Source organism: Salvelinus sp. IW2-2015, linkage group LG37, assembly GCF_002910315.2.
Source record: "Salvelinus sp. IW2-2015 linkage group LG37, ASM291031v2, whole genome shotgun sequence".
Lineage (NCBI taxonomy): Eukaryota > Metazoa > Chordata > Actinopteri > Salmoniformes > Salmonidae > Salvelinus > Salvelinus sp. IW2-2015.
Genome location: NC_036876.1, coordinates 14,674,981 through 14,696,376, shown reverse-complemented (window position 1 = coordinate 14,696,376; position 21,396 = coordinate 14,674,981). Strand labels below are relative to the sequence as shown.

The window sequence follows — 21,396 nt, the reverse complement described above, 5'->3', positions numbered from 1 at the left end:
AAGGAAGCACCTTTAGTAAATCTGCATTCTCTGTGAGAGCTTCACATGTCTGGAATACACTGCCATCAGACACACATAACTGCACCACATATCACACTTTCACAAAATGCTTGAAGACATGGCTAAAGGTCAATCAGATTTGTGAACATGGTCCCATGCTGTGTGTTGCCGCTTTCCATGTCCTGTTGTCTGTAACTTGTAAGGTGTGGAAACACTTTGTTGCTTTTATGAATTTTGTCTTGCTGCTTTTTGTTCTATGTTGCTCTGTCTGTATGCTACGTCTTGCTTGTCCTATGTTGCTCTGTCTGTATGCTATGTCTTGCTTGTCCTATGTTGCTATGTCTTGCTTGTTCTATGTTGCTATTGTCTATATTGTAATTGTTTTTAATAACCTGCCCAGGGACTGCGGTTGAAAATTAGCCGGCTGGCTAAAACCGGCACTTTTACTGAAACGTTGATTAATGTGCACTGTCCCTGTAAAAAACTCAACTCAACTCAACATTGCCTCTGCTCCTGTTACAACCCAACACAAATAGTTACAGGGCTCCCGAGTGGCGCAGTGGTCTAAGACACTGCATCTCAGTGCAAGATGTGTCACTGCAGTACCTGGTTCGAATCCAGGCTGCATCACATCCGACTGTGATTGGGAGTCCCATAGGGCGGCGCACAATTGGCCCGGCGTCGTCCGGGTTTGGCCGGGGTAGACGGTAACTGACTTGCCTAGTTAAATAAAAGGTTAAAAGAAAAAACATAAAAGGATTGATTGATTAGGTATCTTGAACATTTTCTGACTGAAACAGGATTGGGTGACGTAAACTGTAACATTCATTCTCCTATAGGAAAATCCCCTCAGTATATTGTAGTTAAATGACTGCACCTGTGGAATGCTTGATGGAGTAAAGAGAAGGATTGAAACAGGATGAAGGTGGGATGGGAGTTCGACTTGTTCCTTGTAGGGTTATGAGAAGGTAGAGTACTGTCTGTTCTGGGAGAGAAGGCAGCTCCCCCTAAAATAGGACTGTTTAGACTTCAACGGCGACTATTAGATCCTACTGAAAATGGGACAATGACGTGAATGTAATCCTCTAAAAGATGGATGGTGGAAATAGTGCAGAGCTACGGTCCAGAAATAGTCTACGTTTTCTGTCTGACAGTTTTTATGTCTGTGTATGCACCATTCCCCCCCCTCCTCTTGTTAACACAAATACATATGAACCATTATTTACTCAAGGATTCCAAACCTTGGTGAACCGAGCGTTCCAGGACAACGGGACACACCCTTGTACAAGAGACTGGAGCACGGGCCAACCCCGACCACACCTCCCAAAAGCACCCCTGAACAGAGGGAGACCGGAGGCGAGCGAAGGCTGCCAATAAACGCATAATAACGTGCCACACACAGGAGAAGGTGAGATGGAAATACCACAGCTAGTCTTCCACTGTAAACGCCGTCCACGTTTTTTCCCCCCTCCCCCCCACCTTTTTTCAAAACAGAAAGGGTGTGACACGCTCATTATCAAAGTAAAAACAGCGATTCCGTCCAGAAATAGCTGACATTTACAGTCTGCGGATAAAGTGGGTTAAAATAGTAATGAAAAGGAAACTTTGCATGAAATTGACTTTGAGTCGGTCATTAGTGTTGAGGCTTGTGTAAATAACAATTAGGGCCGAGAGGGCTGACACACCAGCATAACACACAAACGTGCACACACACACACACACTAACATAACGTAGAGCCTTCCTAACACGAACACAGCCCCCAGAAAACCACACATGGCAAACATACCGGAACGAGGGAAGAAAGAGGGAAAGATGGAAAAAGAGAACGTTTGGCAACTACAGTACAGTAAGAAAGAGTACTCAACTTTTTGGGGGGGTCAATGTCAGACACAAAAGCTCAGACAAAAGTAAAACAGAGGGACAGTAGGAAGTGCAGGTAAAATACCAGGAACCAAAACACATCTCAACCCCACGCTGAGGGATTGACTGTTCCACAACAGTTACAACATACACATGTGCGTACACGCCATATGTTTACATACACACATTTGTCAGACAGACCGCCCCCCCACGTGTTCAATAACAACGCTCCCGGCAGACGATTTGTGTGTGCGTGCATGTGTCCATCTCTGCGTGTGTGTTAATACTGTATCTGGTCTCTAGCGGAGACAAAGTGGCCAGGGGAGTCGGCAGGGAGATTGCTGTGCAATTTCCTCTGGTTGATCCTTGGATGAGAGGAAGAGACTGTTATTGCACTGAACACGTGTCCTAGTCTTGTAAAGCAAGAAACCATAAATGTGTGCGTGTGTGTTGAGACAGAATGTCCACCTATCATCTCTTATAGTGCAATCTCTCCTCTGTCTCTATCATTTTCCAGCGTTTCCTTTCTCAATGTTGTTCTGGCTCTCACTCCCTCTTTAGTGTCACAGTTGAATAATGTGGTTTCGGGGCACAAGTTGCTGGGGTCTCCCTGAACTCTCTGTTGGGTGAGGTGTCCACTCAAACACACTTGGATGACGGGTTCAACACTAATCAAAAAGGAGGTTCTGTGCTATAGTGAAACTAATGGACCTAGGCTGAATGTCAGGAACCTGTAATGTACCAGAAAAGTGTGTGTGATCATCACTCAAGTCTCAGTATGACTGTGTGAGTCCACACAGCCAACCCACCTCAGACCTGTCTCTTATACACATCTAGATGTGTATAAGAGACAGGCCATGGTCTGGCCAACTGATGATGCCAACCCTCCCTCCCCCATCTGGAATATGGAGTCACTCACTGGCCCGGGGGGGGGGGGGGGGGGCTGAACGATGACTCACACCCAACGTCCACCCACCCAGCATGGCGACAGGAAGTGTTTCCACTCGCTGTTTCCGCGCCGGTTGCCGGGTGATTTGTTGAGGCACTTCCATGATGGAGATTTTCCCCGTAGTTTTTTTTAACTCCATGGTGCTTTGATGAGGCTGGAAAGAACAGCACTTGGGAAATTAAGGCGGGTGTCAAATATGCTTTGATACTCTTTGATTTCTGTGCTGGAGCAGTGTATGGCTGGCAACCAGTCAGGTTGAAGTCAGTCAAGTAACATGGCTGCAATGCAATTCAAGGAATTGAATGGCAGTCCAGACTCTGTACGGTGCAATAGTGTTTATAAGCTTTAGGCTGCGACACACACACTGAATACAGTGGTATTCAAACTTTTTCAGCAGGGATCCCATTTTTTCTGAAGTCTTTGTCTCCAACCCATCCCAAATCTAAATGGCAGAACCTTAAAAATCGGCCAATTAAAATTTTTACATCAACAAATAAACATTAATTTCATTGCATTTTCATCTCTTATCAAAATGAACAGAAACCAATAAATACATTTACCCAATAACATTTTCTTTTTCAAATCTCTCTCAAGAATGTTTGTATATCGTCCCATACAATACTCATAATTATTATTCATTTAATTTTTTACTGTGGGGTCGCGACCCCGACTTTGAGTACCACTTCTGTAACGCAATGAGAGGGAGAATCATATTTGAGTGCACGACAGAACTATAACACACAGTACTGAGGGGATGGCCATTTGGCCAGCTGCTACACACATTAACGTACACACGATTGTGTGTGTAATAGTTACTTCCCAGTAGAGAGAAAGGGAGAAAGAAAAAGAGAGGTAAAAGGAGGAAGACGAAGAGAGTTAGCGAGTTGCAGAACGGTGCAAAATTCTGTACCCACTCTTCAAGCTGAATAGATTAAAAGAGAAACGTGTAGCTCTCGCAGCCAATAAACTGTATACTGATAACCAATTGTTCCGAGACACCAAGACTACTCCATTGCTATTGTAAATATTACAAAGTTCCCATAGAGTCGTCGAATAATGGAACAACCAATCATATCCATGGTAGGGATATTAATAATAGGAAAACAAAACACAACAATTGATAAAGGAATAAACTACAAATACACTATACAAGATGGGGAATGTTGTAAAATAATTAGTATTGAACTTTCTAGTTTATATAAATAGATAAGACAGCATTAGAAGAAAGGATTATTATTGAAATAATACACCCTCATATATAAGGAACTGGAACACAAAAGTACTAAAAAGCCAGAAATGAGGTAGGAATCAACATGGTTGTAACGGCGTTCCTCCTCCTCTTCATCCGAAGAGGAGGAGTCGTGATCGAACCAAGGCGCAGCGTAGTGAAATGACATGATTTATTGAACACGACGAAAAAACAAACTAAACTTGCATAAACAAACAAAACAAATAAACGATGCAGACAGACCTGAACGACGAACTTACATATAACGTGAAGAACGCAATGAACAGGAACAGACTACATAAAACGAACAAACCGCAAACAGTCCCGTATGGTGCAAACATATACACAGACACAGGAGACAACCACCCACAACGAACACTGTGAAACAACCTACCTAAATATGACTCTCAATTAGAGGAACGCCAAACACCTGCCTCTAATTGAGAGCCATACCAGGCAACCCTTAAACCAACATAGAAACAGACAACATAGAATGCCCACCCAAACTCACGTCCTGACCAACTAACACATACAACAAACTAACAGAAATAGGTCAGGAACGTGACAATGGTAGAGATAAAAACACAGCAACCAGGGGACATAGAAGGCACAGTATGTGGGTATGTGCGGGTGTGTATGTGATGGAAGGTGGGGTGTGTGTTTTTATGTTTGGAAAAGTGTGGAGTTATGTAAATGAAAAAAGGAAAATGGTTGCAAATGCCAGAGCTCATGTGTGTCTGCGAGCAGGAGATGTGACAAAGAGAGCTTTCAATTGTGTGCTGATATGGGCTATACATTTACAAATAAATTATAAATATAGTTTAATTATTAATTGTTCTATCATGATGGAACGGTTCCCCAACCCTATATACTAGACACCCACCTGAGCGACTCATACACTAAGGAGAAGTCCTTATCTGTTTTATAGGCCTACTGTAAGTAGCCTATACGCTGCCAAGACAGAAAGATAAACACGTTCAGAGACATACTAGAACAGCACCGCCCCCTCAAGAGTCTGAGCCTGGCTGGCAGGGTTGGTCCAACAAAGCCAAAGCCCCCAGATGGGTGAGCATAATATACAAGGAATTTCTCAAAGCTGCTAATGAGAACCTTGACGACCTTGTACCTAGCCGGTGGGAATTCCGGTGGGGTGCCACCACCCAGGTAGTGGCAGTGCCTGAAACACTAGCTTCAGTAACCCATGGGGTCACACTTGTACAAATCTGAGAGGGGGCAAATTATTGTGGCCCTGGAAGCACAAAATAATCAAAGGTCTGACTGCACAGAGATGCTTGGGGAAATGGTCACAACGGGGGACCAGCGTGTGGGTGTTTCAGGGGAAGGGGGTGTATCGGAGCTCCATCAGCTAAGACTTGACATTGGTTAATCAAATCTCCCCATTCTTGCTCAATTTTGCATGCCTTCTCAAACAGCTACAACTGTATATGCCTTTGCACGTCAAGTCCTTTCTTGAGTTGGGCTCGGGGATGGAACAACTGTTGAACATCTGGGCTTGTGGTTGGTTGTGGGGAGTGTGTATGAGCATGTATCCCACATCTGATGCTATTGGATAATGATGTTAGGGACAATATAGGATGAATCATCATAATTTCTTGCCAAAAATGTAATATTTGTAATGGCAATCCTGGTTATAGGTAACAATCCTTCGCATGAACTGCCTACATTATTACGCATGTTATTCGTTAAATTGAGCAAATTAAGACATGCACGATTTTTAAATATACAGTACCAGTCAAAAGTTTAGGTATGTCCACTCATTCAAGGGTTTTTCTTTATTTTTACTTTTTTCTACATTGTAGAATAATATTGAAGACATCAAAACTATGAAATAACACATATGGAAACATGTAGTAACCAAAAAAAAAAGATTTAAACAAATCAAAATATATTTTAGATTCTTGTGGCAACAGGTCACACATCTTGCTGCTGTGATGGCACACTGTGGTATTTCACATAATAGATACGGGAGTTTATACAAATTTGATTTATTTTCGAATAATTATTTTTGGGCCTGTATAATCTGAGGGAAATATGTGTCTCTAATATGGTCATACATTTGGCAGGAGGTTAGGAAGTGCAGCTCAGTTTCCACCTTATTTTGGTCGGCAGTGTGCACATAGCCTGTCTTCTCTTGAGAGCCAGGTCTGCCTGTGTTGGGGTCCTGGGGGCTTTGTGGGGTCTGTTTGTGTACAGAGCCCCAGGACCCACTTGCTTAGGGGACTCTTCTCTAAATGAATCTCTCTGTAGGTGATGGCTTTGTTATGGAAGGTTTGGGAATCACTTCCTTTTAGGTAGTTGTAGAATTTAATGTATCTTCTCTGGATTTGGATAACAATAATTTTTGTCTTACTGAGATTTACTGTCAGGGCTCAGGTCTGACAGATTCTGTGCAGAATATCTAGGTGCTGCTGTACGCCCTCCTTGGTTGGAGACAGAAGCACCAGATCATCAGCAAACAGTAAACATTTGACTTCAGATTCTAGTAGGGTGAGGCCGGGTGCTGCAGACTGTTCTAGTGCCCTCGCCAATTCGCTGATATATATGTTGAAGAGGGTGGGGCTCAAGCTGCATCCCTGTCTCACCCCACAGCCCAGTGGAAATACATTTTTTGTTTTGCATGAGGTTGTGCAGAGTGAATACGTGATCTTCGTATGGTAATTTAGTAAAAAGCCAATTTTACATTTGCAATCAGTACATTGTTTTTACTGAGGAAATGTATGAGTCTGCTGTTAATGATAATGCAGAGGATTTTCCCAAGGTTGCTGTTGACGCATATCCCATGGTATTTATTGGGGTCAAATTTGTCTCCACTTTTGTGGATTGGGTTAATCAGTCCTTGGTTCCAAATATTGGGGAAGATGCCAGGGCTGAGGAACATGTTAAAGAGTTTAAGTATAGCCAATTGGAATGTGTGGTCTGTATATAGTATCAATTCATTTAGGATACCATCAACACCACAGGTCTTTTGGGTTGGAGTGTTTGTATTTTGTCCTATAATTCATTCAATGTAATTGGAGAATCCAGTGGGTTCTGCTAGTCTTTAACACTAGAAATACCTGGCCTTTCAGCCCATCAGTACGTTGCCAGGCGTCACCTTTAGCATATGCATATGAACCCGCAAGGTGCAGCAAACATAAGCACCAGCGCTTGATAAATAGTGCATCAACTATTATAAAGGATTCATTGCATGAAGAAATATACTTGGAAACATAACTATTTTTTTGTATTTTGATATTTGTTTAGATAGAGTCAATGATATGTTTTATATAATACCACACAGTCCTAGAGAAAGCATAGGCCTATAGCCTATTTTAGTTTTCCTTACAATAAAAACATTAGTGTAATCCATTTGATCATCTGTATTTGTAGATTCGATTAGTATTAGAGTTATAGCAATTAATAAAGTCCAGATACAGCTTATTTTTGACAAAGTAGAAACTAAAAAGACATTATTATTAATAATATATCTAGCCAGGTGCACAGGTGAAATGATTTGCTGTATTCATAAATAAAAGCACCAGTGCATGAATAATTTTAATGGATGAATTGCATAAATAAATAAATAAATATAAATATATTTATTAGTGGAAATATATTCATGACAAGATACAATCAACAAATGACTGTTTTTATATCGGACACTGTAGTGTGCCCTTATTGTAAGGACCGACGCTGGAGACGAGAAGCAAGTACAGGGAGTGAACATTTAATGGAAAACGGACATCAAACAAAACAAGAACAGCGTCTGGACGGGGGGGGGGGAACAAAATGACATGGCAACAATAATGCTGACACGGGGAACAAAACTGAGGATCAAACAGATATAGAGGGGGGCAATCAACAACGTGTAGGAGTCCAGGTGAGTCCAATGAGCACTGATGTGCGTAATGATAGTGACAGGTGTGCGTAATGAATGGCAGCCTGGGCCCTCGAGCGCCAGAGCGAGGAAGCGGGAGCAGGCGTGACACTTATACGCTTGCCTTTATGCATGAATCAAATCTCGTCATCTCTTTATGCTTTGGGTCCACAGTCAGCACACAGCTTCGGGGCTTTGTGTGAGCAAGCCTCACAAACAAAATCGGTTGCACTGCACATAGTTTTCATGGGCCTTGTTTTGTGTGCACCTGCAGCAGGTGTCGGATAATCTCTCTGAAGCGAATGCGTGGCATAGTATTTCAGAAAATGTCCACCCCATACCCATCAGACTAAAATGAGTCCATATCCGTGCTCTTTCCGTTGTACGCCCCGCGGACATACAAGAGTGCAATAAATGCTCAGAGTTCATCCATAGACATATCCCACCTACTGGTTCCTTTCCTGTGCGCATGAGCAACAGTACAATCGCTGATGTGCTGCAACATCTGCAGTTTCTACTCAAACTGTGCCATCCCTCCTAGACTCCCGTCTCTGTTTTGGTTTTTCTACGGGGCTCGGGCATCGGAGGCGGAGGCTCGAAGACATCAGAATCAGATGAAGACTCTTCATCGGCAACATCGATTTCACGCTCAACACCTGATCCTCCAACTCACCTAAATTCTGCAGCATTTGCAATGCTGTCAGTGCGTCCATTCGTTTGGTTCAGCTCACAAAGTGTGTAGTTCACAATGGCATGTTGCACTCAGTGTCTGATTTGACTCTCCGAGGGGAAATGATATACCATATCCAGCCTTTCATAATAAAACAATTAGACCGCCCACAATTCATCAAGATTACACTATTGTTCTAAATTGAATCCCCCTCTTCATCATTCAGTTCAGTGAAGTCATATGCAACGTTATCAGTTTCTGTCTAGTTTATATCACCTATTCATCCATTGATGACAGAATAGCATATTTAACATTTTAAGTTTGTTATACTACTAGTTTCCACTTTAGCGGACAGAGCAATGCTGCCACGTGAGGGGTCATGAGCTGAATGCGTGGACAGCATGGATATTCATGGACAACGGTAAGTCATAGAAGCGGCATAATATGCGCATCAGATTATTGTCAATTTAATCTTGCCTGTAGGCTAACTCTTAATATGTGTGAAATTAGTTTTGGTAGAGTTTAGATGTAGTTTCAATTGACCGGCTGTGCAGGCTGACTGGCATCGTTTGTTTCCCGCTCATTAAGTTGGATAGAGTCAAGGACATGTTTTTCATCATTCTAAAAAGGCCTGCTGCAACACGTAGCATGTTCTCGTTTCCCCGTACAATACATTTGATTAGCAATAGAGTAACAGTAAATAAAAACAGTCCTGTAACAGCTTATTTTTACAAAGTAACCGCAAAAGAGAATGGTATCAATCCCCAAAGCGTGCGGTCAAATTACTAACATCAGCGCTAACGCTGATAAATATGCATAACGCAAACTCATCATTACACTATTGTTGATCGAAACTAAAATCAACCTCGTCACCCTCGTCATTCAGTTAGGCCTTATTTCAATTTGATTGTGAAGGGGCACAATTATCGGCCATTCCATCCATTTGTCATTCATTCAGTGGGCTGGCATCGTTTGCGTCACTGTATAGTCAAGGATATATTTTTGCATCATTCTTAAGGCCTACTGCAACATGTACCATGTTCTTGTTTCCCTTACAATACATTAAAACCACATTTTATTTGTCACATGCGCCAAATACAACAGACCTTACAGTGAAATGCTTACTAACAAGCCCTAACCAACAATGCAGTAAATAAAAGTAACAAATAACTAAAGAGCAGCAGTAAAATAACAATAGTGAGGCTATATACAGGGAAATAGACGATCGATTAGTAATAGAGGTATAGTACATAAAAGTCCCATAACAGCTTCTTTTTACAAAGTAAAATGTAAAAGAGAATGGTATCAACCCTCGGAGTGCAAAGTCAAATGATTTTCTGCTGATAAATAGACATAACAAACTCATCATTACACCAGTGTCTTTGCAAATTAAATCAACCTCGTCACCCTCGTCATTCAGTTAGGCCTCATTTAAATTAAATTGTGAAGAAAGGTGCACAATTATTGCCCATTCATTTATCACTCATTCAGTGAGGAGAGAGAGACGCATTAGTGCCTGGCTGGGTACCAATGTCCTACAGCACATTGTCTTGGCGGGTTAAGTTAGGAATAGGTGTGAAATAAAACTGGCAAAAAGGCTCGAAATACTTTGTTTGTGATTACAAAATTCCGACAAATGAGCAGTGATTAAAAAAACATTTAGGGAAAGTCAGGGAAGGAGCGTGATATAGCTGATTTTTGGGCTGATTTCTTTATTCACAAAATCAAACATCAGTGGCCGTTGGCCTATGGCGGTTCTAGTGTTAATAGCTGATTCTAAGATTTGTAATTGATCATGTTTATGTTTTTGCTCTTTGTTATAGAGCCAAAAAGATTGGAGATGTGGTTTATCTATGCATCTCTATTGTGGATATAGAACTCTTCGTGTTGTTTGTTTAGTGTGTTCCAATTTTCCCAGAAGTGGTTAGATTCTATGGATTCTTCAATTACATTGAACTGATTTCTGACGTGCTGTTCCTTCTTTTTCAGTGGTGTATATCTGTATTGTTTTAGTGATTCACCATAGTGAAGGCTCGGGTTTTCTTGGTCTCTATGTTTTTGGTTGGATAGGTTTCTCAATTTCTTTCTTAGGTTTTTGCATTCTACATCAAACCAGTTGTCTTTGTTTCTCTTCCTCTCCCTCTCTCTCTCTCCCAGTCTCGCTCTCTAACCAGCTCTGTATTTAAATGTTACTATAGCTTTGGTCAATTCAAAAGCAACCTTATACAGTACAATTTACTGTACCAGTTAGAGGTCGACCGATTAATCGGAATGGCCGATTAATTAGGGCCGATTTCAAGTTTTCATAACAATCGGAAATTGGTATTTTTGGACACCGATTTGGCCATTGTTTTTTTTACACCTTTATTTAACTAGGCAAGTCAGTTAAGAACACATTCTTATTTTCAATGACGGCCTAGGAACGGTGGGTTAACTGCCTTGTTCAGGGGCAAAACGATAGATTTTTACCTTGTCAGCTCGGGGATTTAATCTTGCAACCTTGCGGTTAACTGGTCCAACGCTCTAACCACCTGCCTCTCATTGCACTCCACGAGGAGCCTGCCTGTTACGCGAATGCAGTAAGCCAAGGGATGTTTCTAGCTAGCATTAAACTTATCTTATAAAAAACAATCATAATCACTAGTTATAACTACACATGGTTGATGATATTACTAGTTTATCTAGCGTGTTCTGCGTTGCATATAATCGATGCGGTGCACATTTACGAAAAAGGACTGTCGTTGCTCCAACGTGTACCTCACCATAAACATCAATGCCTTTCTTAAAATCAACACAGAAGTATAGATTTTTAAACCTGCATATTTAGCTAAAAGAAATCCAGGTTAGCAGGCAATATTAACCAGGTGAAATTGTGTCACTTCTCTTGCGTTCATTGCATGCAGAGTCAGGGTATATGCAACAGTTTGGGCCGCCTGGCTCGTTGCGAACTAATTTGCCAGAATTTTACGTAATTATGACATAACATTGAAGGTTGAAGGCAATGTAACAGGAATATTTAGACTTATGGATGCCACCCGTTAGATAAAATACGGAGCGGTTCCGTATTTCACTGAAAGAATAAATGTTTTGTTTTCGAGATGATAGTTTCCGGATTCGACCATATTAATGACCTAAGGCTCGTATTTCTGTGTTATTATGTTATAATTAAGTCTATGATTTGATAGAGCAGTCTAACTGAGCGATGGTAGGCAGCAGCAGGCTCGTAAGCATTCATTCAAACAGCAATTTTGTGGGTTTTGCCAGCAGCTCTTCGCAATGCTTCAAGCATTGCGCTGTTTATGACTTCAAGTCTATCAACTCCCGAGATGAGGCTGGTGTAACCGATGTGAAATGGCTAGCTAGTTAGCGGGGTGCACGCTAATAGCATTTCAAACGTCAGTCGCTCTGAGACTTGAAGTAGTTGTTCCCCTTGCTCTGCATGGGTAACGCTGCTTCGAGGGTGGCTGTTGTCGATGGGTTCCTGGTTCGAGCCCAGGTAGGAGCGAGGAGAGGGACGGAAGCTATACTGTTACACTGGCAATACTAAAGTGCCTATAAGAACATCCAATAGTCAAAGGTATATAAAATACAAATGGTATAGAGAGAAATAGTCCTATAATTCCTATAATAACTACAACCTAAAACTTCTTACCTGGGAATATTGAAGACTCGTGTTAAAAGGAACCACCAGCTTTCATATGTTCTCATGTTCTGAGCAAGGAACTTAAACGTTAGCTTTCTTACATGGCACATATTGCACTTTTACTTTCTTCTCCAACACTTTGTTTTTGCATTATTTAAACCAAATTGAACATGTTTCATTATTTATTTGAGACTAAATTGATTTTATTGATGTATTATATTAAGTTAAAACAAGTGTTCATTCAGTATTGTTGTAATTGTCATTATTACAAAAACTTTTTTTTTTATATATATATATATATATATATATATTTTAAACAGCATCGGCCTTTTTTGGTCCTCCAATAAATCGGTATCGGCGTTGAAAAGTCATAACCGGTCGACCTCTAGTACCAGTACAGATGCACTAATAGATAGATTAGTAATAGATTTCCTCTACTAGGATATGAGAAGGACCCCCTCTCAGCCCAGAGAGACTAGTTGTTATTGCCCGATTACAGATAACAGGCGTCTTTATTAAAAAGCCCAGAGGGTGATACCGCTGCACATCAAATAGGGTACAAGATCCCTGGGAGAGGCTACAACAACCTCCAGTACACACACACACACACACACACACACACACACACACACACACACACACACACACACACACACACACACAGCATCCCATCAACAAGCCAAGTCATTCCAGGGCTGAGGAATGAGACGAGAGGGATGATGAGCGCTGAAAGAATATGACAGACAGCCTCATGTTCATGTTGACAATGTGGTGTGTGTGTCTTCCAGGAAAGGGGATTGGAGGAATGTGATGGTTCCGTTCCCTGTCTGGTGTTGACAGTTGTAGCTGAGGGCTACGGCCAGGAAGACCGCAATTGCAGCATTTTGGGGGTTCTGATTGAATAGGTCATTCAACAGGGAAACAAATTCAGAGAATTCACTGCGTTGTGAATGTGATGTGTTGTCACGATAATAGAATTTTGACGCAATACCAGGTTTAGGATCACGATACTCGATACCGCCACGATACCGCGACAACAAAGGGCGTATTAGCCAAAGACACAGAATGACACTTGATCCAGACATATAAACTCGGCTACTTCTCTGTTCAATTATTGGGCATCTTTTGAGTTCAATATCATTACATTCCAAAATTGTCATCAGAAAAAAAATCTGAGACAGCCACGTCTGCATTAATTAATAAATTATACAATCAAACAATTAAATAAGACTTTGCTTTTACCAATCTAACTACATAAAACGTAACGGTAATAATGTATTTGAATGGTAACTCTATCGATAAACTGGGTAAAAATCAAGCCTAGTTCTATTCACAATACAGGTGAATGCATATTCAATAGGAATGTATGCATGCTTGAGTTATTGAGCGTGCACTGAGTTACTCACTGTTTTCACGGGACTACAGATGACAAACAATCAGTTTCTGTTCCATTTGGGACTTATATTATTGTACTGATCAACAACGTTTGCATAGAAGTAGAGATCTCTTCTTTTATAAAAGTGTGCACTGTCTCTTTAAGACCCAATAATGACATCATTCACAGGGCACATTCCCACACAATCAGTTGAGAGAAGAGATACCTGACACAGACAAAAGGGGAAATGTATCTTTAGACGTGAGGGAGAAATGATTAAGTCAATTAGCTAATAACGTTTTTTGGGTGACAATCACCAAATGTTGTGTTATGGTTATCACAAAGTACTTAAGGTAGTGAATTGATGTTAGCTTCTACTGTAAGCTAGCAACAAAAGTTAGCCTACAAATCTGGAAGTAAAGTTTTGTAGCCTGTATGGACATTAACAGTTTCAACATTTCTAAATGCCATGTTCGCATTATCCAAGTGTGCTAACTTCTGTGCGCATGAGTGGGAAGCAAAAAGTATGTAGCCCAAGCTCCCAGTCCTCTAGCAATGTGTAAGCAGAGCAGGCAAGACGCATGAGCGGTGCACCGCCACGCAATAAAGGCACGTCGCCTGCGCTGATAGACAGACTTGATCCTCTCAATCGGTATACAACGTGAGACACGTTGGACAGAAAGTAACAAAAGGTTTTAGTACCGTTCATGTTCTAGTATCGAAAAACGAAAAAGTACAGAGGTTTCGGGATACCATGAAACACTAGTGTGTGTATGCGCGCTTGTGAGTGTGTATGCATGCATGCACGTGTACGTGGAAGATGTACCACTGCCATGCCCATTTCTGTGCAAGTCTGCACAGATCGAACAGGATGCAGGCAGATGTGTTTGCAGGCAGGTGCCATGTGTGAAAATATGTAGGATGAAAGGCAAAGGGCAGGGAGACAAACTACCCTAGTGAAAGAATGACGGGACTTCACCTTGTAGAACCATGCTCTTACAAGCCCAAACTTTATGCACCGATGAAGCTGTTTATAATGTGTGAGTGTGTGTGTTTTACTACTACCCAATGACCCGTGTGTGAATGCCTACAAAAGGAACAGCTGTGTTATGAGGGACCCCTTGAAAATGTGATGACATGACATTCGGCCTAGATCTAAATAACAGTTTTCTCCCCTAACCTGGTATACTGTAGATAAGTCTTCTTTTAAACCTAGTCTCACCCTCAATGGAATACATCAACCAAGTCATCAACAAAGTCTGTGAACAAGTTCATTTTGATGACCAAAACACCACATTATTTGGTTATGTTACAGAAGTTCACGCCACATCCAACATCGATCCCACACCGTAAAACAGCCCAAACTGTTTGATCCTACCGTGCTAACTTCCCTAGCATCTGGGAGCCATTAGCGGAATCCAATAGCCGTTTACAGGAGCAAAGTGACACTCTGAGGGCGAACATCATTTCTCTCTCAAACTATATCCTTCCCTCTACTTTATAGATCTACTTTGGGTCCGACCCAAACCGCACCACTTTCCCCGGCAACCTCCGTCTCATGAATGTGGCAAGGGCGCTAACTACCTCCCCTCTTTCATCTTCTATCTCTCCTTTCTCGTCCCTCGCTTCAAATTGCTACCATGTGGGGGAGGCTTGGTGGTCAGGGTGACCAGACGACCGTACAGGGAGTATAGACACAGACAGACACAGTCTGATTAACTGGAATCATTCCTCCTCTCCTCCCGGGAAGACTGGAGAGGCAGAGAGAAGGAGGGAGAGAAAGAAAGAGACCAATAACCATTATTTTACAGAGACCCTAATTAGAGAGGTAGAGAGGTTGAGGGATTGAGAGAGAGAGAGAGAGAGAGGGATAGAGAGAGAGAGAGAAACTTCATTGGGGAGAAGCCATATACCATAAGTGAGGGTTAGGTCAGATGGAAAGAAAGTAGGAATGAGAGATTTTATGGAGAGACAAGGGAATTCTATATACTGTGTTTTAGTGTTAAATATTATAGCGTGAACGTGAAAGGCCGATAGAGAGAGGGGAGGAGTTGGACAGACAAACAATGGGAGGCGGGGAAGGGCTCAGACTCTTCTGTGCTCACCCCTCCCTTTGTGTTGAGTAGTTCAGAGCTGAGACACACACACTCTGCTCTTTGTGAGGAGTCAATGCACAAATGACTGAAGGAGCCTGTAGCAAAACTCACCTCATGACCTCTCAGACACTGACTCACAGCACTGGGGGTGGGGGGGGGGGGGTTTATCTCAAATACCTGGGGTCAGCTGTCATATATATACACACACACACACACACACACACACACAACTCACTGAAAGAAAAGACTAACACACACACAAAAAACACTCTATAGTAGTACTCACAGACAATAGAGAAAGTCAATCTTCTCCACTCCCTCTCTAATGATTTTCTACCTGGCCTTGAGTCTCCATCTGGATTCATGACATATTAATGGAAGGTGCTGAGGAGTATTTTTCGCCGTTCAAACAGGAGTAGTAAAGGCCTATTTTTTTCTATAAATTTCAATTCATCAGAGGGTGCTGCAACAACCTCAGCAACCCTACTTACCGGGGCTTTGAGGTTCTAGTTCAGTCATGTTTTTTGTTGCCCTGAAGGGAACGGAGAAAAGGGGAAGGATAGAGCCTGTGTGTGTGTGTATATATATGTGTGAGGGGAAAGAAATGCCTAGGGGTGAGGAGAGAGCTAATCTTGTGATAACATCATTCAGAGAACATCATTCAGAGGACAAACATCCAGGACGCTTGCCATATCCAAAACACAGCCGCCAGGACTGGAGAGAGGCTTCCAGTAACCCAGAGCTATACGTTACTGTAATATAACAGGGAAATGATATTGGAGATGTTCAAAACATGTTGTTTTGACATGCATATGGTGTGTTCATGTCTAACCAAGAAGAATCCAACTCAACACAAATATCAGATATCTTATATTGATATCACAAAGATGATTCACAGAAAAACTGTGACAACTGTTGCTGAAAGGGCTATCAAATCAAAGGGAATGAAGAGACTCGGTTGTCGGCTTTGGAAAAAACGAGTCATCAAAATGACCCGGACGCTAGTATGATGATCTTGTGTCAGGCAGCGCAAACTATCAAAACACATTAACTTCAGCTCCAGATGCCGGCCTTGTCAGAACACGAACCGAACGTCGTCCCTCGTATCCCTACTTGAAGCAGAGCAATCATGCGTATTCTATTCTCACCATGGTACTCATAACACAAGCACTGACAGGCACCGAGCGCCAGACAGGGGTGCACTCTCGCAAATCACATTTTACCTCAGATTTTTTCCCCCCGTGAACTTTTCGTCACCTGGACACATGACATGCCAAGGGTTTCAGCTAGACGGCTCCAGCCACTGGAGGTGATCCTTAAGTCTGAATTATTACTGGAGCTATGATTCATAACATTAAATCAAATCTAGATGTCAGTTTCAATGACTGTAGCGAGATGTGGGGAGAGTAATGGAGGTGGAACTATGCCCAGGTATACTTAGAGGCATTATCAGGGAGACAGGCAGAAGGGTAGGCTAATCCTTACATAACAAAGGACAATGTGATAAATTGATACATTGCTTTAGTCACTGCTATGCTATGCAGGAGGAAAATGAGGCTGGGTAACTCTATCACACGCACGCACGCACACACACATATGCTTCCTTCATCATTCTGTCTTCTTACAAACCATTGGGGGTAGGATGTTTTCCTCAAGGCAAACACCTGGACTAAAGACAGCGTAGCTCAACAGACTCTCTGAGGAATGAGAGCGAGCGAGAAAAAGAAAGCTACGGATCCTCCCATAGTGCACTCCACCTTCACACTTGGCCCTGCTGTAATGCGTCTGGCCCTGACACACACTACAGGACGCCACCCCGAGGCACAGCAGACTCACTGTACCCACCAGAGACACAGCACAGACAGAGGGAGTCTAGGAACACTGTCCTCGGGCAAAGTATGGTACACTCATAACCATTAGAGAGAGAGATTTTAAAATACCCTTTACTAGGTCAAGACCCCACAGTACATGAATAGTGACGCTTCAGAATTCATGCACCAGCCTGTAAGAAAAACAGAAGTTTGAGAGCGAGAAGAGGAGACTGAGAGATAGGCATGGAGAATAGAAGTAGATTCAGAGAGAGTTGGAAGGTAATTAAGAGACGCGAACAGATCTATTTCACAGAATGAGAGAACACACAGAGAAGCAGTGACGGAGAAAGACAGAAAGAGAGAGATGCAATGGCACAGTTCCAATCCGAGCTAACCTTACTCTTCCCTGCATGACGAGGAACTGAGAAGGAGCCCCACTGCGAACGTTTAATCAACATTGAACCCATGCTGTAGCAGGGTAGCATTACCCTTTCTGTTATCACTAAATCAGTGGGGATCGGGTGGGTTGGTGATGGCAGGGATAATACTCAAGACATGGATTAACGGCAGGTGGAACCGTATCGCAGCCCTCGCAGCTGTGTTGCACTGCGCACCCCACGCTAACTCGCTACCACACACCCAGGGGCCCAGATGTCCAATAGTGACATCACCAGCAACGCCCACAGCACCGACATGGTCGGATTAATGGAACCAACTGCCAGAAATCTCAGTCGATTAGTGTAGGACGTAGGATGAGAATGTGTTGCCCGCGCTACATCGGTCCGCTAATACCACCCTGCATACCACTGCTGGCTTGCTTCTGAAGCTAAGCAGGGTTGGTCCTGGTCAGTCCCTGGATGGGAGACCAGATGCTGCTGGAAGTGGTGTTGGAGGGCCAGTAGGAGGCACTCTTTCCTCTGGTCTAAACAAAGATCCCAATACCCCAGGGCAGTGATTGGGGACACTGCTCTGTGTAGGGTGCCGTCTTTCGGATGGGACGTTAAACGGGTGTCCTGACTCTCTGAGGTCATTAAAGATCCAATGGCACTTATCATAAGAGTAGGGGTGTTAACCCCAGTGTCCTGGCTAAATTCCCAATCTGGCCCTCAACCATCACGGTCACCTAATAATCCCCAGTTTACAATTGGCTCATTCATCCCCCTCCTCTCCCCTGTAACTATTCCCCAGGTCGTTGCTGCAAATGAGAACGTGTTCTCAGTCAACTTACCTGGTAAAATAACGGATAAATAAAATAAAATAATACAGGACTAGTAAAGGCCCAGAGCGCTACTTTTGTGAGATCCTTTTTTTATATATTACTTTTTTTTCTGCAGCACCCTCAGCACCCCTAATTCCCACTGCTATGGACAGGGGATCAAGGTTTCACCTCAGATTTAACTCAAAACCATACCACCCCTCAACAGTATTCTGACCTGCCCTGACACACATTTTTATGGGAAATTACCCACCGAGGCCCTGCTACTCGATAGATGCTACTTCTTGTGTTTCAATCGGGACATGGGACAAGAAAGTTGTCACAGGGGACCTACGGTACGTGCGTGCTCCACGGCCATTGTCGACCCTCTCCCAGGTTGTGTAAGGTAGTGTGTGTCCCAAATGACTCCCTATGTAGTGCACTACTTTTGACCGGAGCACTACAAAGTGAATAGGATGCCATTTGGGATGCAAAAAAAAGAGAGTTGGTCCAATACTGCGGCCAAAGAGCTTGCAGGATGTATAAAGAAGGTCTGCCTTCCATTGTCCATTGTTACAAGGACTGCCTGCCTGGACTGACTGTGGTGGATTGGCTTTGGCTTCCATAAAGAGCTGGGGAAATACCGAGCCTCGGGCACACACAATTAGGGGTAAAAATAAAACAAAGGCAGTAGAAGTAAAGACTCCAGGGATTATTTTTCCACCAAATTCCTTGTAAACCAACCGGACTGGGTGATACAGGTCAGCTAAGGTAGAGATGGAGACTATAGATAGGCCGAATGACCAACTAAATTACAAACGGTGTTAAAGCCTATTTCACCCAATATTTAATAAGTGGCCCAGGTCATGGTAAGAGTCATTTCCAGTTAGTGCTTATCCCTTCAAAAAGGTGCCCCTTCCTAAACATGTAATTAACATTTTAACATTTAAGTCATTTAGCAGACGCTCTTATCCAGAGCGACTTACAAATTGGTAATCTGATTAATCCAAACCCAACAGATTTTCCCCATCCCGTGTCCCCATTATATTTCATTCATTGGATTTGTTCTTGATCCCCCCTCCCCCTCCAGCCATTCAGTCTCAATTCGCAGCGCGAGTGGCTGCTGCAGGGTGCCAGACCAGCTGATCCCTACCATGCTGCATCTCAATAGTGTCTTAAGCATTTCCTTTCCTTGTTCCATGCCCTTCATCTTTACCCATCTGAAACGACAGGCTTGTTAAAATGCAATACGGTTCTAGTGATTGAGGGGGTACGGCTGGATTGGAGCTTGAACCAGCCACTCTGTGGTTTCCCGGGTAAATTCACCATCTGTGCCATAAAAGCCAAAGCTTTTTGGCATAAACAGTAGACTTTACACATACTGGGAGGCTACATGGAATGATGCTTTTGGCCATAACTTGCTTCCACCTGTACAATTTCTGTCTCAGTTCACATAAAGGAAATAATACAATTATAGGAAAGAATACAATGACAGGAAGCAAATGTAGTCCTTTGATACACCTACACAGTGTTCCAGCCAATGAGGTATGGTCACGGGCACCATACCGTCTGAGTTCATTAGTCTATCAATTAATCACGCTGCAACCTGCTCATCCTCGTCCGGCAGGACCCCCTGTTGGTCCACACCTCGTGTTCCTTTGTGTTGTGCCTCTCCATCCCTCAAAGCAACCTTGCAACCTTATTCAAGTTGTTGTAGCAAGAATACTTTGACCATTTATATTGAAATGCTCAATTGGAGTTGAGACAGACCATTTCATTTTAACGAGAAAACAAAAACGGGCAGAGAAACAACCTATACGGAAGTATTATGCCAAAACAAGGGAAAAAACAACGCCACGAACTGATATTGTTTACATGATACATTGGAAGATTCAACAGCAAAAACACCTTATATATTTTCCCCAAACACAKACGATACACACCCTTCGAGGTGATAGCAAGCTATGCTACTGTATAAACATGGTTACAAGCGCGTTGTTTATTAGACTACACGTGTATCAACAAACACGGACAGAATACCAATGAATGAAAGTAGAATTATAGGCGTAAAACAAAAATGCTTACCTTTTCCGTTTTTGTCCATGTAGCCTAGATACTTCCAGGGCGTGTACTTATTTATCCTGTATAGTAAGCTAGCGGTGGACTCTCACGCGTCTCTCGTCCCTCGTGTAGTGCTCCTTGCTTCCTTTCCCTTAGTGATGGGTCATCGGCGAACGTGATGGGTCATCGGCGAACGAACCGGATCGTTTTGGTGAATATTGCATCGGTGAAAGAGACGTTCATTTTGGCTGCCTGATTTGCATACTGCTACTACTGCTTTTTGAGCTCAAAACAATGTTTTTTTTTTGCAGTTAAGTTACAAAATAATGATCTAAAGTGGGTGAATCCTCACTGCAGAAACAATACATAGTGGGGAGAGGAGAGCGCGTCAATCTGGTCCACGCGGATTATTTTTTTTGCTGACCATTTAATAATTTGGCAAGGTAAAACTGTATTTGAACGCGCATTTCACGATCTGACATAATGGTAGCCTACCCTTTGTGCTATACATTGGAGATTGGCATTTTTATTTCATGGTTCTGTTGTTTTTTAAGCATTTTGAACGAAGAGCCGTTTGGGAGCCAAATGAACCGGCTCTTTTACGTGAACGGAGCCAAATGAGCCGGCTCA

At 42.6% G+C, this 21,396-nt stretch overlaps 1 protein-coding gene across 1 annotated transcript in view; it reads right to left on the bottom strand.

Annotated features, from left to right (window-relative positions):
• Positions 1-21,282, bottom strand: part of afap1 (actin filament associated protein 1) — a 107,762-nt gene extending 86,480 nt beyond the window's left edge. The window contains exon 1 of the mRNA XM_023982293.3: positions 20,791-21,282. Coding sequence (XP_023838061.1) covers positions 20,791-20,809 — 19 coding nt within the window. The 5' untranslated portion in view covers positions 20,810-21,282. The remainder of the gene's footprint in view (positions 1-20,790) is intronic.
• Positions 21,283-21,396: the final 114 nt, after the last annotated feature.